The sequence below is a fragment of the Ambystoma mexicanum genome, chromosome 6p (assembly GCF_040938575.1).
Source record: "Ambystoma mexicanum isolate Mex_15411 chromosome 6p, UKY_AmexF1_1, whole genome shotgun sequence".
Classification (NCBI taxonomy): Eukaryota; Metazoa; Chordata; class Amphibia; order Caudata; family Ambystomatidae; genus Ambystoma; species Ambystoma mexicanum.
In genome coordinates, this window is record NC_090935.1 from 1,058,739,168 (window position 1) to 1,058,758,060 (window position 18,893).

At 47.8% G+C, this 18,893-nt stretch overlaps 1 protein-coding gene across 1 annotated transcript in view; it reads right to left on the reverse strand.

Annotated features, from left to right (window-relative positions):
* The window catches only part of LOC138510182 (kelch domain-containing protein 3-like), a 1,131,537-nt gene that overhangs the window by 186,256 nt on the left and 926,388 nt on the right, over positions 1 to 18,893 (reverse strand). Inside the window, exon 17 of the mRNA XM_069625668.1 lies at positions 5,128 to 5,212. Within this exon, the coding sequence (XP_069481769.1) occupies positions 5,128 to 5,212 (85 nt within the window). The remainder of the gene's footprint in view (positions 1 to 5,127; positions 5,213 to 18,893) is intronic.

Sequence of the window (18,893 nt, forward strand, 5' to 3'; positions counted from 1 at the left end):
GTGCGCCACTTTTGTGCGAATTTCTATGAATTACCCTGTTAATGTTTTATGCACTGTGATGAATCCAATGGTGTCATCACTCCTTACCTGGCAGTGACTCCCCTCATGTGGCCAGGGGATGACAGCCGCTACCTGCCCTGTGCCAAGAGACCAGCTTTCAGAACTCCCTTCAGCTCCATTACAGCCTTTGTCAAAAAATGATGTGCCCTTTTCCCGCATGGACATAGTTGAGCCCCTTTTACCATCAAAACTGTAAAATAGATATATATTGGTAATTTTGGATTGTGCAACTTGAAGCATTCCCATTATGCAATAATACGACACAACAAATCCTCAAACATTTGATCACATTTTTCTCGCGAGTCGGGTTCCTGAAGGAGATCCTAACAGACCAGGGAACTACCTTCATGAGTTGACTCATGGCAGAGGTGAAGGAAATCCTGCATATAAAGACTTGTTTCACTACATCCGTACGTCCCCATGGAAAGTGGTCCATTTAAAACCCTGCCGGACAACAGAATGTAGAAAGGAAAAAGTGATAGAGGAGGTGGACAATATGCTACGATTGGATATCATTGAACCCTCTCATAGTTCCTGGTCCTTTCTGATAGTATTTGTCGCCAAGCCAGATCAATCGTGGAGATTCTGCAACGATTTCAGAAAGGTGAAAGGGGTTTCCCAATTCGACAGTTACCCTATGCCAAGGAAAGACGATCTAATTGATCCATTAGGAGCTGCCGTTTTCCTCTGTACAATTGATCTTACAAAGGGATATTGGCCAAAGTACAGGCAGAAAACAGCTTTCTATACCCCCATTGGACTAATTCAGTTCAAAGTATTACCTTTTGCAATACAAATTTCAAAGGTTAACGGACCAAGTCCTCGGGCCTCACTCTTCTTTCTGTGGGGCTTATATCGATGATATAGTCATTCATAGAATAACATGGGAAGAACATCTACAACACCTATACGTAGTTATACCAAAAGAATGTCACTTTGCACAATCAGGAGTCAAGTATCTTTGGATATTCTTTTGGCAACAGGTAGGTCCAACCCAAAATGAAAAAGCAAAGACAGTTCAAGACACTCGAGAGACCAGACCCAAGAACAATCTAATCTTTCTGGGTTCAGTGGGGTAATATAGACGATTCATACCCAGTTATTCTTCAATCACGTCTTGCCTCACTGATAAACTTATGAATGTAGGACCACAAAAGATAAAATGGAAAGATGAGGACCAACTTTCAACATAGATGTCTTTTAGAGATGTACGCTTCACATGTTGGTTTGGGGGCTGTTTTTTCACAAGATCACAATGGCATTGAACACCCTATTCTTTAAATAAGTAGAAAACTACACCCCAAATAAGAATGATGCCACTGTGGAATTAGAGGCCTTAGCTATCAAATGAGCAGTGATTCACCTTAAATACTACCTCACTGGTAGGATCTTTAGATACATCCAAAATCACGCTCCATTAACATGGATGAGCCTCCCCAAGGACACAAATGCACTGGTCATGCACTGGTTCTTAGACATGCAGCCCTAATGTTTCATGGTAGAACACCGAAAAGGATGAGAAGAGGGAAATACAGACATCCTTTCCAGTTTCCCAATAGGTACTGAAGGAACCAGCAGCATTAAGGGAAGGGGAAGTGATGAATCTGATGGTGTCATTTCCTGGCAGTGACCTCCCCTCATGTGGCCAGGGGGCACCAGTTGCTACCTCATCCTGACCCTGGGGGGGCTATATGAGGGAGCTTCAATTGGGGGGAGACAGCCTATGGGGAAGGTTTATGGTATCATCGGATGAGACATGGTAACTCCCTTTTCCTTCTGACAATATCCGACCAATACCTAATACCTTTATGGCGTATTGTTACTCCTCCCCTCATCCACCTAGGAAAAGTGTTGAACACCCTTTCGCCAGATCTGTATACAAACCATCAAAAACTGACTTGCCTTTGAAAGCCAACGTTTGCACAAACTTCATATGAAAGTCATCAATAATGGACTTCCATTCCCATAAGCACGAGAGTGCTGATACAAGGAAGAGGGAGCAAGTAATACAGATTACCCAAGCTCAAGAGCATGTGCCACCCTCTAGTTGTTTCAAGCTATTACCTACAGTGGGTAAATTTAAACAGCTGAAGCAGCTGAATAAGGAGAACTGTTGGCGGGAGAAGACTGCATCTCTTGGAAGAAGCGACCAAGCGAATGAGGGACTAGAAGGAATTCCATGGAGCCAACTGACTTATCAAGAAGGAGAAGGAATGCTGACCGTAAAGAAGAACACGCTGCAGGGACGCCAGGAGCAGAGAGAAGACTTCAGGGTATTTGCAGGTTTTAGGAGGTCGCCCCCACCTTACCGGAGCACGGGAAGATGCCAGAGAGCCCAGCAGGAACCACGAAGAGCAGAGAAGGCGGGAAACAGAAGCAGCGAGCAGGATGTCAAAAGCTTGCTGCCGGCTTACTGTGGGAGAGACGAAATACGCCAGAAAGAACCGGTGAGCCCGTGGAAGTGAAGTAGAGACACTGGGGCATATCGGCAGACATGCCAAACACAGTTCATGATTAAAACAACCCAATTGGATATTGTTATACAAGTGGAAAGATAATCAGAACAAGAGACCATATATGTGAATGCAATACACACGTGAAAGAAGTCCTGTCAGAATAGTATACCAGGCAGATACGATACCAGAGAAGGCTAATATAAGATACTATCAGTATTGGAAATGTCCACATAATAAAGCCCTGGCAGGAACTTATACCACAGAAACTGAAGGTATGTTTGAAGGGGCAAGAAGGTGAATATGTAACAAAAGCCCTGGCAGGACAGTATACCAGGCAGTTTGAAAGTATAAAGAAATCCCTATGTAAGAAAGCCCTGGCAGGTGAATATATCAGGCAAATGCAAGTTGCAAGAGTGGTCATAAAAGAAAGTCCCTGGTGGCAGAGTATACCAGGTGGATGTAATTTGTGAACATGTGTCTTTATGAGAAAGCCTGGAGAGGAAAACATATCAGGCATGAAGATGAATAAAGTGTAAACTGAAATTAACTCAAGAAATCCTCATCAGAGCACATCAGGAAAAGGCAGAGGAAATATATTAAAGGAGAAAAGAAACCTGGCAGGAGAGAACACCAGGTCTCCTAACACGGCAAAGTCCAAGGGTCAAGTTGTTTTGTGTGCCAGACGTGTTGACTTTTAAAAGACTGATAATCCTGAATGGAAACCAGAGTGAAGAGGAATCCAGGGGAAGGGGAATGACCCTCGGGAGCAAGGAACTCTATCATTTGTAACATTTTGTTTTGGAGTTTCATATTTTCTTTTTGAACATTTATACATCACTCAAGGACACAGACATTTTCCCTTTCCACTTTAGAGCTGTTTTGTTAGAATGTGAGGGTCAGAATAGAACTTTAGCCACAGGATGTTTTGTTTTGTTTTAGACATTCTGACCGCTGACAGATCCTTAGTTTTGGTTTTAGGGAGGGAAAGTCCTCCATTGCAGGGACACAGTGTCAGGATCCCTTCTATGTTAACTGGTCCATCATTGGTCAAACCAGGTAGACACTGCATAAGGAACAAAAATCCATTAAATTGGTGCTTGCCTGCTGTCTCATTAAGTTTCCGCCGTAAGAGGTTCCTTAGGACCAGTGGACATTGGTTGCCATGGTGACTATGGCGGCCATTACGCTCTTCATACGCAGTGTAATCATGAAAGAGGGGACGTGGGTTCCATGGCAACCTATATAGACTTCCGGGTTGCTCAACTCTCTGCTTCTGATTCTGAATGAATCACGGGTCTACGTTGTCTCGTTTTGCTTCCACTGAAAACTTCTTGCTCCTGTATCCTCACCTTGTATCTATGCCTTTTTGACTCAGACTGTCCAATTGATACTCTCTTGCCTGTTGATTCAACGCTGCTTGCTTACCTGTGTACCGAACCAGCTTGCTTACTTACTCCTCTCTTGCCTGCCGTTTCAAATCTGCTTGCTTACCTGTGTACCGAACCAGCTTGCTTCTGGACTCCTCTCTTGCCTGCCGATTCAACCCTGCTTGCTTATCCGTGTATCGAATCGGCTTGCTTCCGGACTCCTCTCTTGCCTGCAGATTCAACTCTGCTTGTTACCTGCATATCGAACCAGCTTTCCCCCGGACTCTTCATCTACTTGTGGGTTCATTTGTCATCCTCCTGGAACTCTGTGTCAACTCGCCCTGGTTCTTCGGCGTTTGGATTTGGGAACACTACTGGATTATCACCATCATCACTCCTGTCTGTTGGGGAGTGTGCTGTACCCAGTGTATTATCTAAGAGAGCTGAACTTGAGACTGTCCATAAACTGCTCTGAGGTCATTTGGAATCCTCGTGCCGGCGGAATAGTTTTTTGGACTAGGGACTGCCTCCCTTCGTCCAGGCGTCCTCATGCCGTCGGGTTAGGGATAGGATACACAGGGTGTCATACGAATGCAAGAGATTCCCCCAACCCAAGAAGTGGTAAGTACCGTTCCTTGTGATTCCGTTCTTTGGCTCTTCAGTCCTTTCTTGGCTCATTTGGTTTCCTATGTATTATAGATCACATCTCTGTCCACTCATCAAGTTTGAGAAGATCCCAATCTGTTATAAAGAGACATATCTCTGGTTAGTGTTACGGTCTTGTTCCAATTTTGTTATCTTGAATTATTGCCTGGCTTTTTCAAGTAATCATTCCTTTTTTCCTCTGCAGTGCCTGGTCTTCGTGTGGTGTTCCTAATCTTTTGACTAATTGATCCCTCTGTAATTTTACCTTGTGTGTTCAGAGGGTTACATTGGTAAAAAGAACTCAACGGATACACTACGGGTACAAGTCGAGTTCTACCTTGGATTCTGACACAGAGAGGCATTTTCCCAACCCCTTTTATTTTAATAAAAGTCTTTGACCAAAACTCTGAACCCCTTGTGTCCGAGTTTCATTCGTGACTCGTCACAGCATATTTGTAATATCATAATTGAATAATGTGTATTCTTCTTAAAATTGATATGCACATGAATACCTTTTTTATACCATGAAAATAACAAAATATAATGCTCATGCTAGTTTTAGTGTGATCATTTTCTCCAGTTCCAGCCTCATGTAATACCTGTTGTTGACATCTATGCTGTTTGGTGTAAGCTTCCTTTTCTTGCTGGAATGCTAGTCTAGCGTGAATCAGCTGAGACTTTTCACTGTAAAAATTAGAAATCTGTGTTAAAAAAAAGGAAAGTAATGCAAATACAATATTTGTCAAATTTAAATTAAATTTAATTTGAAAAAAAAAATGATTACTAGCTAGAAAAAGTAGTACTGGTGTTATTTTGATTATAGATCTTGTGACAAAGGCCTGTGCCTGAATCTGGGGACTTCTAGTGGAGTGAACCAGAAGGCTAGGTACTTTCCCATGCTGGAGGATGATGGACCTGAAGGCAGTGAGCTTAGGTTCCCATATACGACCATGACAGATATAAAATCCAAGATGACGAACCAGCCATTTAAAGTCTTGGTCCAACTCTCATATTGGGCCTCATTCCGAGTACGGCGCTAACCAATGGCGCTATTAACGCCTTGGTTGACGCCGTACCCGGACCGGCAGCGCCTTGGTGGTTGGCGGAATTACCGCCCCATTCCAAGGTTGGCGGGGCGGTAATTCCCCAATCCCCATTTACCCTTCCCCATTCCCATTCTTGCCCCATAGGGCATAATGGGAGTGGGGAAGGCATCAATTACGCCACCGTAAATTACGGTGGCGTAATTAACATCAAGGTCCCTTAGCGCCATGGTTTTTAACGCCTGCTAAAAGCAGGTGTTAAAACCACCATGGCGCTAAGGGAACTCGGAGTATGGCGGTAAGGGATTACCGCCACCGCTCTCGTTAGCGGTGGCCGCTATCCCTTACCGCCATACTCCGAATGAGGCCCATTGTCTCCTTAAAATCTCTTCTTTTCCACTCCCCTCCATGATACTCTCATCCTCCTCCACCGTCCCCTCCCCCCCTTTTTATCCGCCTCATCTTACCTCTCTCCCCCTGCCTCATTTCCTCTTAAGTCCCCTCTCCTCCTCTCTCGCCTTCAGCTAAACAAATAAATACATCTGCAGGTTACTTTCCATTAGACACTAGAGTGTTTTCAGTTTTTTATTTCATATGTAAACCTCTTCCCCTCCCCCAAGTACACCAAACAATGCAATGCTGCTTCAAATGAATAAGAATGATGGCTACATTATAGTCAAACCTTTTTAAAAATTATACCATTTCTTTTTTCTTTTTTAGACAATACATTTCCAATTTTTAAAGCCATGCACATGAATTTAGGAAATCTAACCATTAATTCATGCTGATAATTATGACATACATAAAAATGATATATTTGTGCCCATCTTGACAGATACAAGCAAATCTGCCCAGTACATAATATTTATACGGATTATATGATATTTATATGGATACCGCCACAAGTCATCTTTTCTGCTCATTCAATAAAATGGGAAGAATCCATGGACAATAATTAGAAAATTAGAAGAAGTAGATCATTTTTCATTTTATATTTAAAAAGACATAGGCCCTCATTACGACCCTTGCGGAAATCAACCGACCGGACCGCCATAGCGTAAATAGCGTTTCCGCCATTGCACGATGGAGCAAAGTGCGGCTCATTCCGACCCATCGGGCACGAGCACCACGCCATGGCGGAAGTGCAAAGTCCGCGATGGCGGAAATGACCCCAAAACGGCCCACACCGCCGCCGTACGGCGCCCTAGGTGCAATACCGCCACCCATCTCAGCGGACACCGCAGTGAGCGCCAACCGGAAAGTACGGTGACCGTAAATATACGGAAACGGAAGTAAAAGCATGGTCCCGGAACGGGAAACATCCCGCCGTACACCTATAAAACCACAAATTCCACACAACCATTAAAAATACTACCCTGAGACACATCCCAACCCGTCATCCACCCTAGTGAAACCAAGAAAAATGGGAAAAGTAGCGAAGAAAGCGTGCGACCGCAAGCGGCAGGTCCACTTCTCCCGTGAGGAACTCACGGTGCTCACGGAGACCCTCCAGGAGAATGCTGCCGTCGTCTTCTCCACGCAAATGACCAGGACGGCACTTGCGAACAAGAAGGCCATATGGGCCCTGGTGGCACAGCGGGTAAGTGCGGTGGGGACCGCACCCCGCAACCCACAGCAATGCAGAAAGCGACGGGACGACCTGCGGATACGCGTCCGTAGCATACTTTCTGCCAACCGCAACATTGCCACAGCTACCGGGGGAGGATCGGAATCACCCATCAAGTTGACCCCCTGGGAAGAAATCTGTGCCTCCACCATTGGAATGGAGAGCATAGAGGGAGTCGGAGGGATGGAGAAAGGAGTGCAGACATCCGAAGATTCAGGTAGGTGTCCCAAATAAAACAATGCCAAAACCACAATGTCCAATCATGTGAAGTACCACGTGCCCACATAGTGCAACAGGAACACATGTCCAGGAGAACGTCCACATACATAGGCCTGATAGCACACTTTAAAACTCACATCAAATACATAAATAATTAAAAATCCTAAAAACACCCTCTACACGTGCAGCAGGCACACCCTAACTGCAGGCTGCCAAACAACTGCACCCTCACTCCACACACAAATGAAACCACCTCCAAGGCCCCGACCCAAATCACCCTCAGGTACCACCCCAATGCATGTGATACATTGCCATTCCAATTCCCACAGACCCATCAATAACGCTCGCCCTCCTTTACTCCACCACAGGGTCCGATCCAAACGACGAGCTCCAGGACACCCCTACCAGCACACCTGCAAAGAGGGCCAAGACCAACGGCCAAAGACCCTCCACCTCAGCTGCACGCATCAAGACACGGCAGCAGCACAAATCAAGTGGCAGCACAGAGGAGGGAACTCCAACAGGCACCCCAGCAGCCAGCATGCCCACAACAACACCACCACAGGTCCCCCCAATGGATGCCACAGTAGGCACTGCTTCTGGTGGCAGCAGCACCATAGGTGATACTGCATTAATGGCAGCATGCTCCGACACAGAAAACGGGGATGTCGAAGTTAGATCCATCCATGACCTGTCTCAATCCCCCTGTCTGTTCCATCCCGTACACCATGAGGATACCACGCAGGGGCACCCACAAGACGACGACTGGCCATCCCCCACAAGCCCTGTGGCAAGGCAACATGAGGTGATCAGCCCCTCTGTGACACCACCGCAAATGGCCATGGCCCAGCAGAGGCAACAGTCCCTCGACCAGGTAATCGTGCAACAGCAGCAACTGGCCACGCTCCTCAAGGACCATGCCGATGAATGTGGGGGCACTAAGGCAGCCATAGAAACATCAACTGAGACACTTAGGGCAGAAATGGAGAGAAGTACAGAGACACTAAGGGCACAAATGGAGAGTAGCACCGAGAGCCTGAGAGTACAAATGGAGAGAAGCACCGAGAGCCTGAGGGGGGAACTGCATGCGACGTCCAAAGACGTATGTGCCGAACTTGCCGCAGTGCGCCGTGTGCTCACTGAGCTCTCACAAACCCTTAGGGACATGCATGGACGTGAGCAGGCAGAGACATCATCCGTTGCAAGTTCCGTCCAGGGCAGCCCCCAACGTAGATCTGGGAGGAACCTGCGCTCCACAGGCAGGGGTGCCCCTGATACCCGCAGAGGGGGCTTGCAATAGCGACAGCCCACTGACAATGAGCATCTTTGGACACTTTGGACCTGGTGTTCGGGGGGGAGGTAGGAGGGTGGAGGGGGTGTGTTGGGCTCACTTGGGTGGCGGGTCGATAGGGTGTTTAACATGATATCACATATGCCATAAACAATGCACGATCATGCAATGAGATGTGTGGACATTGATCTTTGTGTACGAGGCCATTATAGGCGTACAGTCCATATTGTGCATGTTCCAGACACACACAGTGCCACGAGTCCCGTGTCCATGTATCAGCCACCAGGCGTGAGTGCTAGAAGCATGCATCTATGAGATGCTGACGAATGTCACGGCCCTCCTGTGCCTCGCCGACTCCTTGAGGTGCTGCCACATCCCCACCCTCATCATGACCATCATCAGGTGCTTGCAGTTCTGCGTCAGGGGGCATGGGCACATTTCTACGTACGCACATGTTGTGGAGCATGACACATGCCATGACCATCTTTGCAACCTTCACATGGTGGTACAGGAGTGCCCCGCCAGACCTGCTGAGGCAGCGGAAACGAGTCTTCAGTAGGCCGAATGCCTGTTCTATGACTACACGGGTACGTGAGTGGGCATGGTTGTAGTCCTCCTCATGCTGGTCCCGTGGGTTCCGGACTGGTGTGAGGAGCCATCTCTTCAGCGGATACCCGGCATCACCTGTATGTGGACAAGAAAGGAATATTGAGGAATGCCATTGCTACGTACGCACCCCCCCCTTCCTGCCAGGTCATTGCCGCATCACATACCCCACATCATCATGCATGAAATGAGACTCACCGAGTAGCCAGGATCTGTTCCCTGCGTGTCGCTCCATGTAGCGTGGTATAGTAGAGTTCCTCAAGACCATAGAATCATGGGTTGATCCAGGGAATCTGGCACAACAATGTGTAATGATCCTGTTGGAGTCACACACCATTTGTACATTCAGGGAATGAAATTGTTTTCGGTTGCGGTACTGGGCCTCCATGGCATGTGGGACGACCAATTCCACATGGGTGCAGTCGAAGGCACCAATGCAACCCGGTATGCCGGCAAGTGCATGGAATCCCACTTTTGTGTTGGTAATTTCCTGCTCCGAGCGTGGTAGAGAGATGTAGTCGTCTGCGTGCTTCAGGAGGGCATCGAGCACTTGCAATAGTGTCCGTGAGAACAGTGGCTGTGATATGCCATGCAACTGTCCGACTGTGTGCTGGTAGGTGCCTGTGGCCAGGAAGTGTAGTACAGACACCACCTTCAGTAGGGGTGGGATGGCGGTTGGGCTATCTATCATGCTGACAAGGTCAGCCTGTGTCATGTCCACAATGGCGGTTATGGTGTCCCGGTCCAAACGGTAGAGGGTGTGGATCTGCTCATCAGTGAGGTTGAACGGATGTGCTCGGAGGCGTGGGATTGCGGGCTGCCTGCGTGGTGGTAGTGGCTGTGCTGGCGGCCCTTGCTGGCCCTGCCTTGGCCTCCTCCTCCTCCTGCGTCTCCGCCGTGCGGCCGGTTGTAGTTGGTGTTCGTCTTCTTCTTGAAGTTGGAGTACTTGCAGTGCTATCAGGTCCCCCAGGGCCAACATGGCTAGTCCTGCCGGTAGCATTTCGGAGTGGGTGTGGTTGTGGGAGGAGACTGGGTGTGCAATTTATGTGTTTTCAGGCTGTATGGCCTCCACCTGTGGTGATTCATTCCACCTGTGCAAGCTGCACTCCCCTTTGGGCGAGCACGTCCCGCACACAACGCTGCAATTCGACGAATGGCATCTTGCTATTGCAATCATGTATTTGTACCCGATGGCAGTGTAACATTGGTTGATATGTTCATTCGGCTATGGTCCCATTGTTTCACATACTATCTTTGCAGTCGCGAACAGACTTGTGAAGGGTCAGTGGAACGTAGTACTCGAGTAACGGTGGACCCTCATGCAACACTGTACCGAGCTTCACCGACGGGCGGGGCGTCCCATTTGTGAGTGAAGGCAGTTGCCATTTTCACACACAGCCGCACTAGATGGATTAATTTGTGATTTCAAGCGGCCACAGATGCCTTTTCGACGTGATGTTGCAAATGAGGAATTCGAAGGGCGGCGCTTTCGGTTTTCAGCTAGCGGCGAGGAGATGCCCACAGGTCTGACTGCAAATATAACGTTCTATTGTTCAATGTCCTTGGGACAGGGGCCATGGCGAGGATGCAATGATTGATATGAATAGTTTGGGATGCGCAATAGCGACGTGGGCGATGAGGCCGGACGTTCCCAAATACATGTTACTTCACAACACTGGAATAACGGGCTGGGGCACAGTGGATTTTGCAGGCTGCATAACGCACAGACTCAATGGAAATTTCACATGTTATGTGAGTATGGAAACAGGCGTTTTCATTACGGGATGAGGGAATGATGTATGGATGCATGTACAGATGATTTGATACAGAGTTTGCCATGTACAGGGCTTCTTGGAATCTATCCGCCTCCCCTGCGCTATGTGATGCAGGGCTGCCATAGTGGGACCATCGTCTATCTGGCCTTGTTGAGCCCTCCCTGTCTCGATGCGCCTTCAGACACTTGTGTCTATGCACGTTACCAATCCCATCTGATGGATTCTGTTTTAACAGACGCATGCACAGGTACACTCGTTTGTGATAGTGTTTTCACCTCGATATAGATAGTTATGATTCGCAAGTGGTTTTTGGGTGGTGATGATCCTTTGGAGTGGGCTAGCATGCATATGGCTGTGGATTTGGTGTGATCATTGAAGAGAGTAATTCAAATGTAGTTCTGATGGCCATGCTATTCTTTTTCATTTCATTTACTTGATAGGTATCTCCTCCCCTTTTGCCACTGCCATCTGTATGCCACTCCTGCAGATGGATTTTACTCCCGACACCTGCTGCTTCGTGTTAATCAGTGGAGCAGCATTACGATCTTATGGGACGATCGCCAATGGGCCACATGCCCTTACGCAGTACTAGTGGCTAGGAGCAACATTTCGGCCTTTCAGCTGGACTAGTGCCTCCCTATTGGGACGGCCCTGCGGTTCTAGGCGCTTCCATGTTGCCTTTTCGTACGGGAATGTAGCCCCTGTGTACCATGAAGGAACAGGGCGTCACACAAGAAGTAGCTGGTCATTTATTGCGGATGCAGCCCACAATGGTGAAATGTATTTTGGAGTTCATGGCCTAATGGCTGTATGGGCTTGGAGAATTTGTTGTGCATTAAATTTCTATTCTGATATGAACCGTGTAGCGTTCTTCTTTGCAAGTGATGTGGCATATTACTATTTGGGGAGCGATGTATTGTGAGGAGATCTGCATTGGGTTCCAGCTTCGGGGTATAGTAGCGTGGTACTGTGCTGGGCGCGTTTGCCTACGAAGCCCAGTGAGGTCAGGGATAAGGGCTGCCATTATGACTGTTTTGATGATGTCATGCTCAGGGGCGGGGGATTAGCTTTTGTGTAACAGATGCCGGTCAGCCAGTTGGATTGGTGGAATGATGTGATTATCGGAATATTGCTGGTCACAGGTGCCTGTGTTTGCGTGCGTTTCTTGGTGGGAGACTGAGGTCATGTCCATTTGTATAGCTTCTGTATTCGTGCCATCTGTGCCCTGCAGCTCCCATTGGGCCCTCTTGAGATTCATTTGTTCGTTGGCAGGCATGGATGACTAGTACATTTCACTGGTTGCATTGTGTGACTTCATTGCACCTACGGGGGGTTGTACAATGTGGCCAGGGAGCGGTGTACAAGCACTCAGTAGGGCCGTTTACGGTTGGTTCGCGATGCCGTACTTCTCACCATGGCGGAATGGTACTTTCCGCCGTGCTTGATGGCGTTAGGTGCATGTCCGCTAGGGTCGGAATTCGCGTACCGTTGCGCCATGGTGGTAATTACGGTTTGGCATGGCGCGCGCGCGCGTACTTGGTGCAGTTAGCGTTGGCGTTCACTACGGTGTCGCTAATGGCATCGTACTTTGCGGTGACGGGTCATGATCGCACCGAGCGCTATTCGATGGCGGTATTGCATTTCCGCCATCGTTTTTCGATTTCCGCCAGGGTCGTAATGAGGCCCATAATGTTTGTGAAAATGTAACCTAAGGTTAGTATCTAGATGAGAAATGAACAGCAAGCATTCACATTCAAATGTCATCTAATGTAACATCCCGGGTGCAACAACATTCTGTTTGGTATAGATGGAAAAGAATCCGGGTTGTTTGCCTGCCTTCTCCCAAGATGGTGCCTCCTGTCCTGTGTTCAGGTCTAGTTTCCCCTGCAGCTGACTTCATGGTTTCTCCTCGTTCCAGCGTCAGAACAAGTCATATGCAGCCTTCTCCTGCTCCCCGATGCTTCACTGCTCTTTTCTCTGGATGCTCTGTAAGTTCGCCCTCTTTGTATCCTTGATTTTATATTCCTCTCCACTCTGCTGATCTTTACATCTACTGCTCTCCTTTTTTCCTTCGCTCCCAAAACGTGATCGGAGCGTTATAGACTGCCTTCCTTGTTGCGCATGATGCTGAATTGTGAGACCATTCGGTAGTCTTCTGTTTTTAGAAAAGCTACTTTAGCTCTTCACTCCGCGTCCTCCGTCCCTCACTTTAATATTAATTTTCTTCCTAGCTGGACACGGCTAGTCTTCTGCCTGTGTGCATGAAACATAGGATGCTCAGACAGAAAGCCGTTACTACACCCTTCCCACTTGAAGTCTACACTCTCCAGCTCCACAAGAGGCTGATCCAATTCTGATGCCCTGCAGTTCCAGACACCAGGGTTTTCTTCCCCAGAGGGTTTCCCTGAGGTTGCTGTATCTCCTACTTTATTCATATACAGAGAAGGAGAGTGCAGGGGTTTTAGGGGATTGTAAAGACTGGAGGGGGGTTATCTGTACTCCAGCCCCCTATAGAGCAGAGTAGAAGCACAGAGCACCCCAGCTAAGGTTCTCTATGTGGAAGCAATGGACAAGCAACCAAGGCTCAAGCTCTCAGGAGGTGATGCAGGCTGGTTCTTAAGTACAGTGTAGTCCCCAAGCCCCACACAAAGGAATGTCCACACACTATGTTATGTGCTAACACAGTTCTTTATATAAAAATAAGGTTCAAGATATATATACAATTAATAACACACTTTGTAGTCTGGCAATTCTAATATGGCAAATATATACAATGTCTAGGTCGTACTACACTGCATCCACTGCTGACAGTTATGATGGCATACAAATCATATAACAATATGTATCCGCATAAATCATAGGAAGGAAGAGGTTAAACAATGGCAGAATGCTGACCCCCCTCTACCTAGAGGTAGTTCTGAGTGAGAATCCCCCCACCTGGGCAACCTGTAATACTGAGTATTAACAAGCACAGTCCATATATGTTTAAATAGTCTTGTTTCCTGGTCAAAATGTTCAACTACCCCAATGTACCTGAGTTAGAAGAGTTTCTTCTACGGTTCATCGACAAATCCCTCGAGAGTGAACTCCCTTTAAAGCAGAAGCTACAGGGCATTGAGATTCTTTCAAAGAAATGTGAACACTGTCGCTGACGCAGCTGCTTTGACCTTTGCAGTGCTGGTCGACGATCGATCGTGGATCTCCTGTGAAGATGAGGCGTGCGTTGCTCCTCGATGTAAAGTGTCAAGTGCTGCAAAGAAGACTCGGTGAAGAACATATGCCTGGCAGCGGACGTCAGGTGTCAGCATCGGCATCGACGATAGGGACTCGACCACAGCTGGATTTGGGATCTTCACTCGTCTGCGTCTTTGTGCACTTCAGGTGGCGAGAAACCCACCTGCGTTTTCTCCTCGGTCATCGACGACCTCAACTTTCTCCGGTGGGAGAAAGTGGTCGAGAGTGATGGCAAAGGAGCCCTTCATTCAAAATGTTTAGGCCAAAAGTGGAGCATTGCGGCTCTGGTCGTCGAGCAGCACAGCGTCAAGCTGTCCCCGCTTCTGGGCAACCTGACTCGACGGGCTTCCAGCGGCCACGGAAATTCTCATAACCCCGGTCGACGACGATAGACTTCCACGGCCTCGATGTCCTGGTGCTTTACTTCAAAATTTCTCTGCGGACCATGTCTCCGGTCGACAGCCTTTCGGGACTGGCTTCCAGGGTGCTTCAATGAAGATCAGCTTCTGCACGATGTTCCCTCATAGCTCAGGAAGAGGTCTCCTAGCCAGGTCAAAGAGAGGATTAGCTGCACTGCCAGGAGTCCCAACTGGACTACTGTGCAGAAAACAACACAGAACACACATGAGAAGGGAGTACAGGACAAGGGCACGGAGGCCCTGTCCCTCTAATGCATCTCCAGCATCACAGGGATTCTTTACTACTCCCTGTTCTGCACCTGACCAGGTTAGTTGCATACTGTATCATTCTGATATATCTGGATAAATGGTCTATTAGTGGATTCATTCACAGTGAGCATAACAGTTAGAGACGCTCGAAAATGAAATAGAACCATATACAGTCTGCAACTATGGATCAGATGCAACAGCTAGTGGCTGCGGTGCAATCCTTGACTGTAGAGGTACAGACCCTGAAACAAGAGAATGTCATTCTCCGTCAGCAGTTAGTTCATCCTCCTCCTATCACTCAAATACCTCCAGACCCACTACCAGGGGGTAAATATGACTGGAATCCCATAAACTAAAGGGAGTTTTTTGCTGCCCCTACAGTGCAATTCTCCTTTAAGGTTGCCTATTTCCCAGCAGATAGGGATAAGGTAGGCTACATGATCTCACATCTCACAGGGCCTGCTCTTCCCTGGGTTATTCCTTTGATCACTGCTAATAACCCTATACTAGGCTCCTATCAAGCCTTCTTGCATAGCCTAAAGGCAATGTTCCGAGGGCAAGAGATTGCAGTGTCCTCTCAGGAACATCTCCTTGACTTAAAAAAAAGAATTCCAAGGCATATTGACAGACATTACCAGATTCAAGCAGATGGCCGCTTACACAGCATGGCAGGATGATACATTAATCACTTTGTTCTGTAGGGGATTATCTGACGATTTAAAAGATGATATTTCACGAGTACCTCATTCTGTTAATTTAGCAGAGATGATTACGCTCCCCATGCAGCTTGATTATCATCTGCAGGAACATCACGCAGAAAAGAAGAGGGTCAGGTCAATGGAACACTCTATCGGGCCACCTTGTGTAACTGCTAGAGCAACTGAGCCAAATGAACCTATGTAGTTGGGGTTAACCCGAGGTCCCTTATCTTCAGAAGAACTAAATCATAGGAGATCCATGGGCCTGTATATATTGTGGGCCAAAGGACCATTTAGTTCAGGATTGCCCGATAGCACTTATTAGATGACAGGGAAATGCTTCTTCCCGATCGTAGGGGGAACCACAATCAGGGAAAAGGAGATTGGCCCTCCAGTTCAACGTGCAGTGCAATCCTCCTTACCACAAGGGCCGTATCTTATAACTTCCTCCATGGTCTTACTAAATGTGAGGTCTGCTCTCTCCGATTCTGAGATACACAACATTCCCGCCTTACTTGACTTTGGGGCAGCATGTAACCTTGTCGATGACCAGTGGGCCAGTAAAAATTGTATTTTACGAACATCCAAGGAAGTTTCCATCCCTGTTGAAGGGGTGGATGGCAGTCTTTTAGTCTCAGGTCCCAAACATTCGAACAGACTGTTCCTGTCTTAACATTTATTGCATCTCACAAGGAACAGCTCACTTTTGTTATAATTAAGGCCGCTCACTATCCCGTTATCCTAGGCTTACCCTGGTTGAGATTACATAACCCTTATATAAACTAACAGCTGGATCCCTGTTCTTGGGTTCGGAACACTGTATTAGGCACTGTCTTACTGAAGGCTCGGTATGTGTTACGCTCACCTGACTCCCACGGAGGCGCTGGCCTGGTTCGCGCTGCTGTGACCTCTTATAAGGTGATGCGCAGGGTTCGGAAGACGGACTGGACCGAGCCCCCAAATCTGGCTTGTCTGGCTCGCAGAAGTATCCTTCTGTAGGCGAAAATAGGGGATTAACTGTCTGCGGGTTAATGCAATCGGCCTCCCACTTTCCCCTCTCACCCTCCTTGAAACCCTTCTGTGATTTCTCGTAGCGTCTCACCTTAGGGTCTGGAAGGACGAGCTCTCCATCCTGCTTCTGATGCAGGGGCGCGTTGGTATCCAGTTACTTCACTGGATTTTCGGATTGGTGAGAACCAAACTTGCTTGGCTTCCAGGTAAGTTTTTTTGATAAGAGGTTCCCTTTGTGTCCATGCATTAATGTACTAATGCTAGTGTCTTTTTCCCCATTGGGGCCGGGGTACGGAATGCCGGGGAACATGCACCGACCCGAGAAGAGAGGTGAAATCCTTGTAGAAAACAGGTAAGTCTTTAATGCACGTTTTTTGGTAATGTCTTTTCATTCGCTCATTAACGCTGATGTCTCTTTTTCCCCTTAGGGGCCGGGGTCCGGAAATGCCAGGATGCGGCGCAGACCCGAAATGAAGAGGGAATGAATCAACAGGTAAGTCTTAACATGGAGATTTAGCTTTCCTTATTCCCTTCTCTCTCTCACCTTTTGTTCTGGTGTTTTTTCTCCCTAGGCGCTGGGGCGTGACTGCGAATCCGGATGATCGCTGCTGAACATGGAGGCGCCCTGTAAAGGTTAGTGGAATGCGGCGCTGCAGCGATCGACGCGATGAGCTTTTAAATTAAATTCTTCCTTTTCAGGATTGTCGGCGAGATGTCTCCGGGATGCGGATTTAGCAGGACTTTTCCTTCTTCTGTTCTCTTCTTCTCTTCCTTTGCAGGTGATCCAGGATGCTGGCAGGCGTGGCAGAAGTCAGGATGCAGGAGCAGACACTGTGAGCGTCCAGCTGCTAGATGCAGAACAACGCGAAGCACGTGTGGCTGTTCGGGTGGGGTTTAAATACCTGGAAGAAGTTCCAGGTATGTATCCTTCCTCCAATCAGGTATGTATCCTTCCCCGACCACGCCCGGATGGTAAATTAGTCCCACAGGTAGAGTAGTTCCTTTCAGGCCTCAAGGAGGCCGGCATCCTGCAGCATGGTCTGCATCAGGTAAGTGCACCCAAGCATTCCCATAATGAGCCTGGCGCCTATGGCGCCAGGACTGATGTCATTTATGAGCCTGGCGCCATAGGCGCCAGGACACTGTCCAAAGGGCCCCTATATGGGGTTGCTGGGTCCTTCCTTGGGGACTGGATGTCCGCTTTCGGGGACGCCGGGCTTGAACCGGCTCGCCGGGAGCGGGCATCATGACAGCACTCCCCCCCAAGGCCCCTTCCAAGGTTGTTCCCTCCGGGGGTTTTGGTTTGTCTGGGAAGAGTCGGTGGAATTTCCTGACTAATCGAGGTGCATGCACATGGTCGCTGGGTTCCCACGACCTCTCCTGAGGTCCGTACCCCTTCCAATCAATTAGGTAGAACAGTTTTGACCTAAACATTTTTGAATCTAAAATGTTCTTCACTTCGAATTCGGGCTCCCCATCTATTAGAATAGGTTCTGGAGGTTTGAGTAGTCGGGTTCCGGGTACCACTGGTTTCAGAAGTGACACATGAAAAACAGGGTGAATTCGCATACTAGCTGGTAAATCAAGTTTAACAGCCCCTGGGTTAATTATTGCCGTAATAGAATAAGGTCCCAGATAGTTTGGGTTAAAAGTTCAAGGCCCTTTGAGTGGTAAATGTCTGGTAGCTAACCACACTTGATCCCCAATCTGATACGGAGGTGCTTCACTCCGATGTAGATCAGCATTCTCCTTGTATTTTCTCTTGGCTTGTTGTAAATGCGTAGTTGCCTCTTTGAAGGCTTGGGTAATTGTAGAATGCAGATGTTCTACTGCAGGCATTTCGAGGTTCTGAGGTGAGTCAAGGTTTGAGGTTCGAGGGTGATGCCCTAACAAAGTATAAAAAGGACTGTGGCCAGTTCCAGAGTGTACCGAATTATTATATGCGTATTCGGCTATCCAAAGAATGTCTTTCCAGTTGCTTTCAGATTGCTGTAACATACACCGTAAGTACTGTTCAAGGGTCTGATTTGTCCTCTCGGTCTGACCATCGCAAACACCACAGGACATCACAAAAGATTTAACATCTTTTCGCCAAGAGGGCCACCAAAATTGTCGTTTCACCTTTTCCTCTGTCTTGGCAATACCGGGGTGTCCCTCTATTAATGTATCATGATAACCGGAAATAACTAGTTT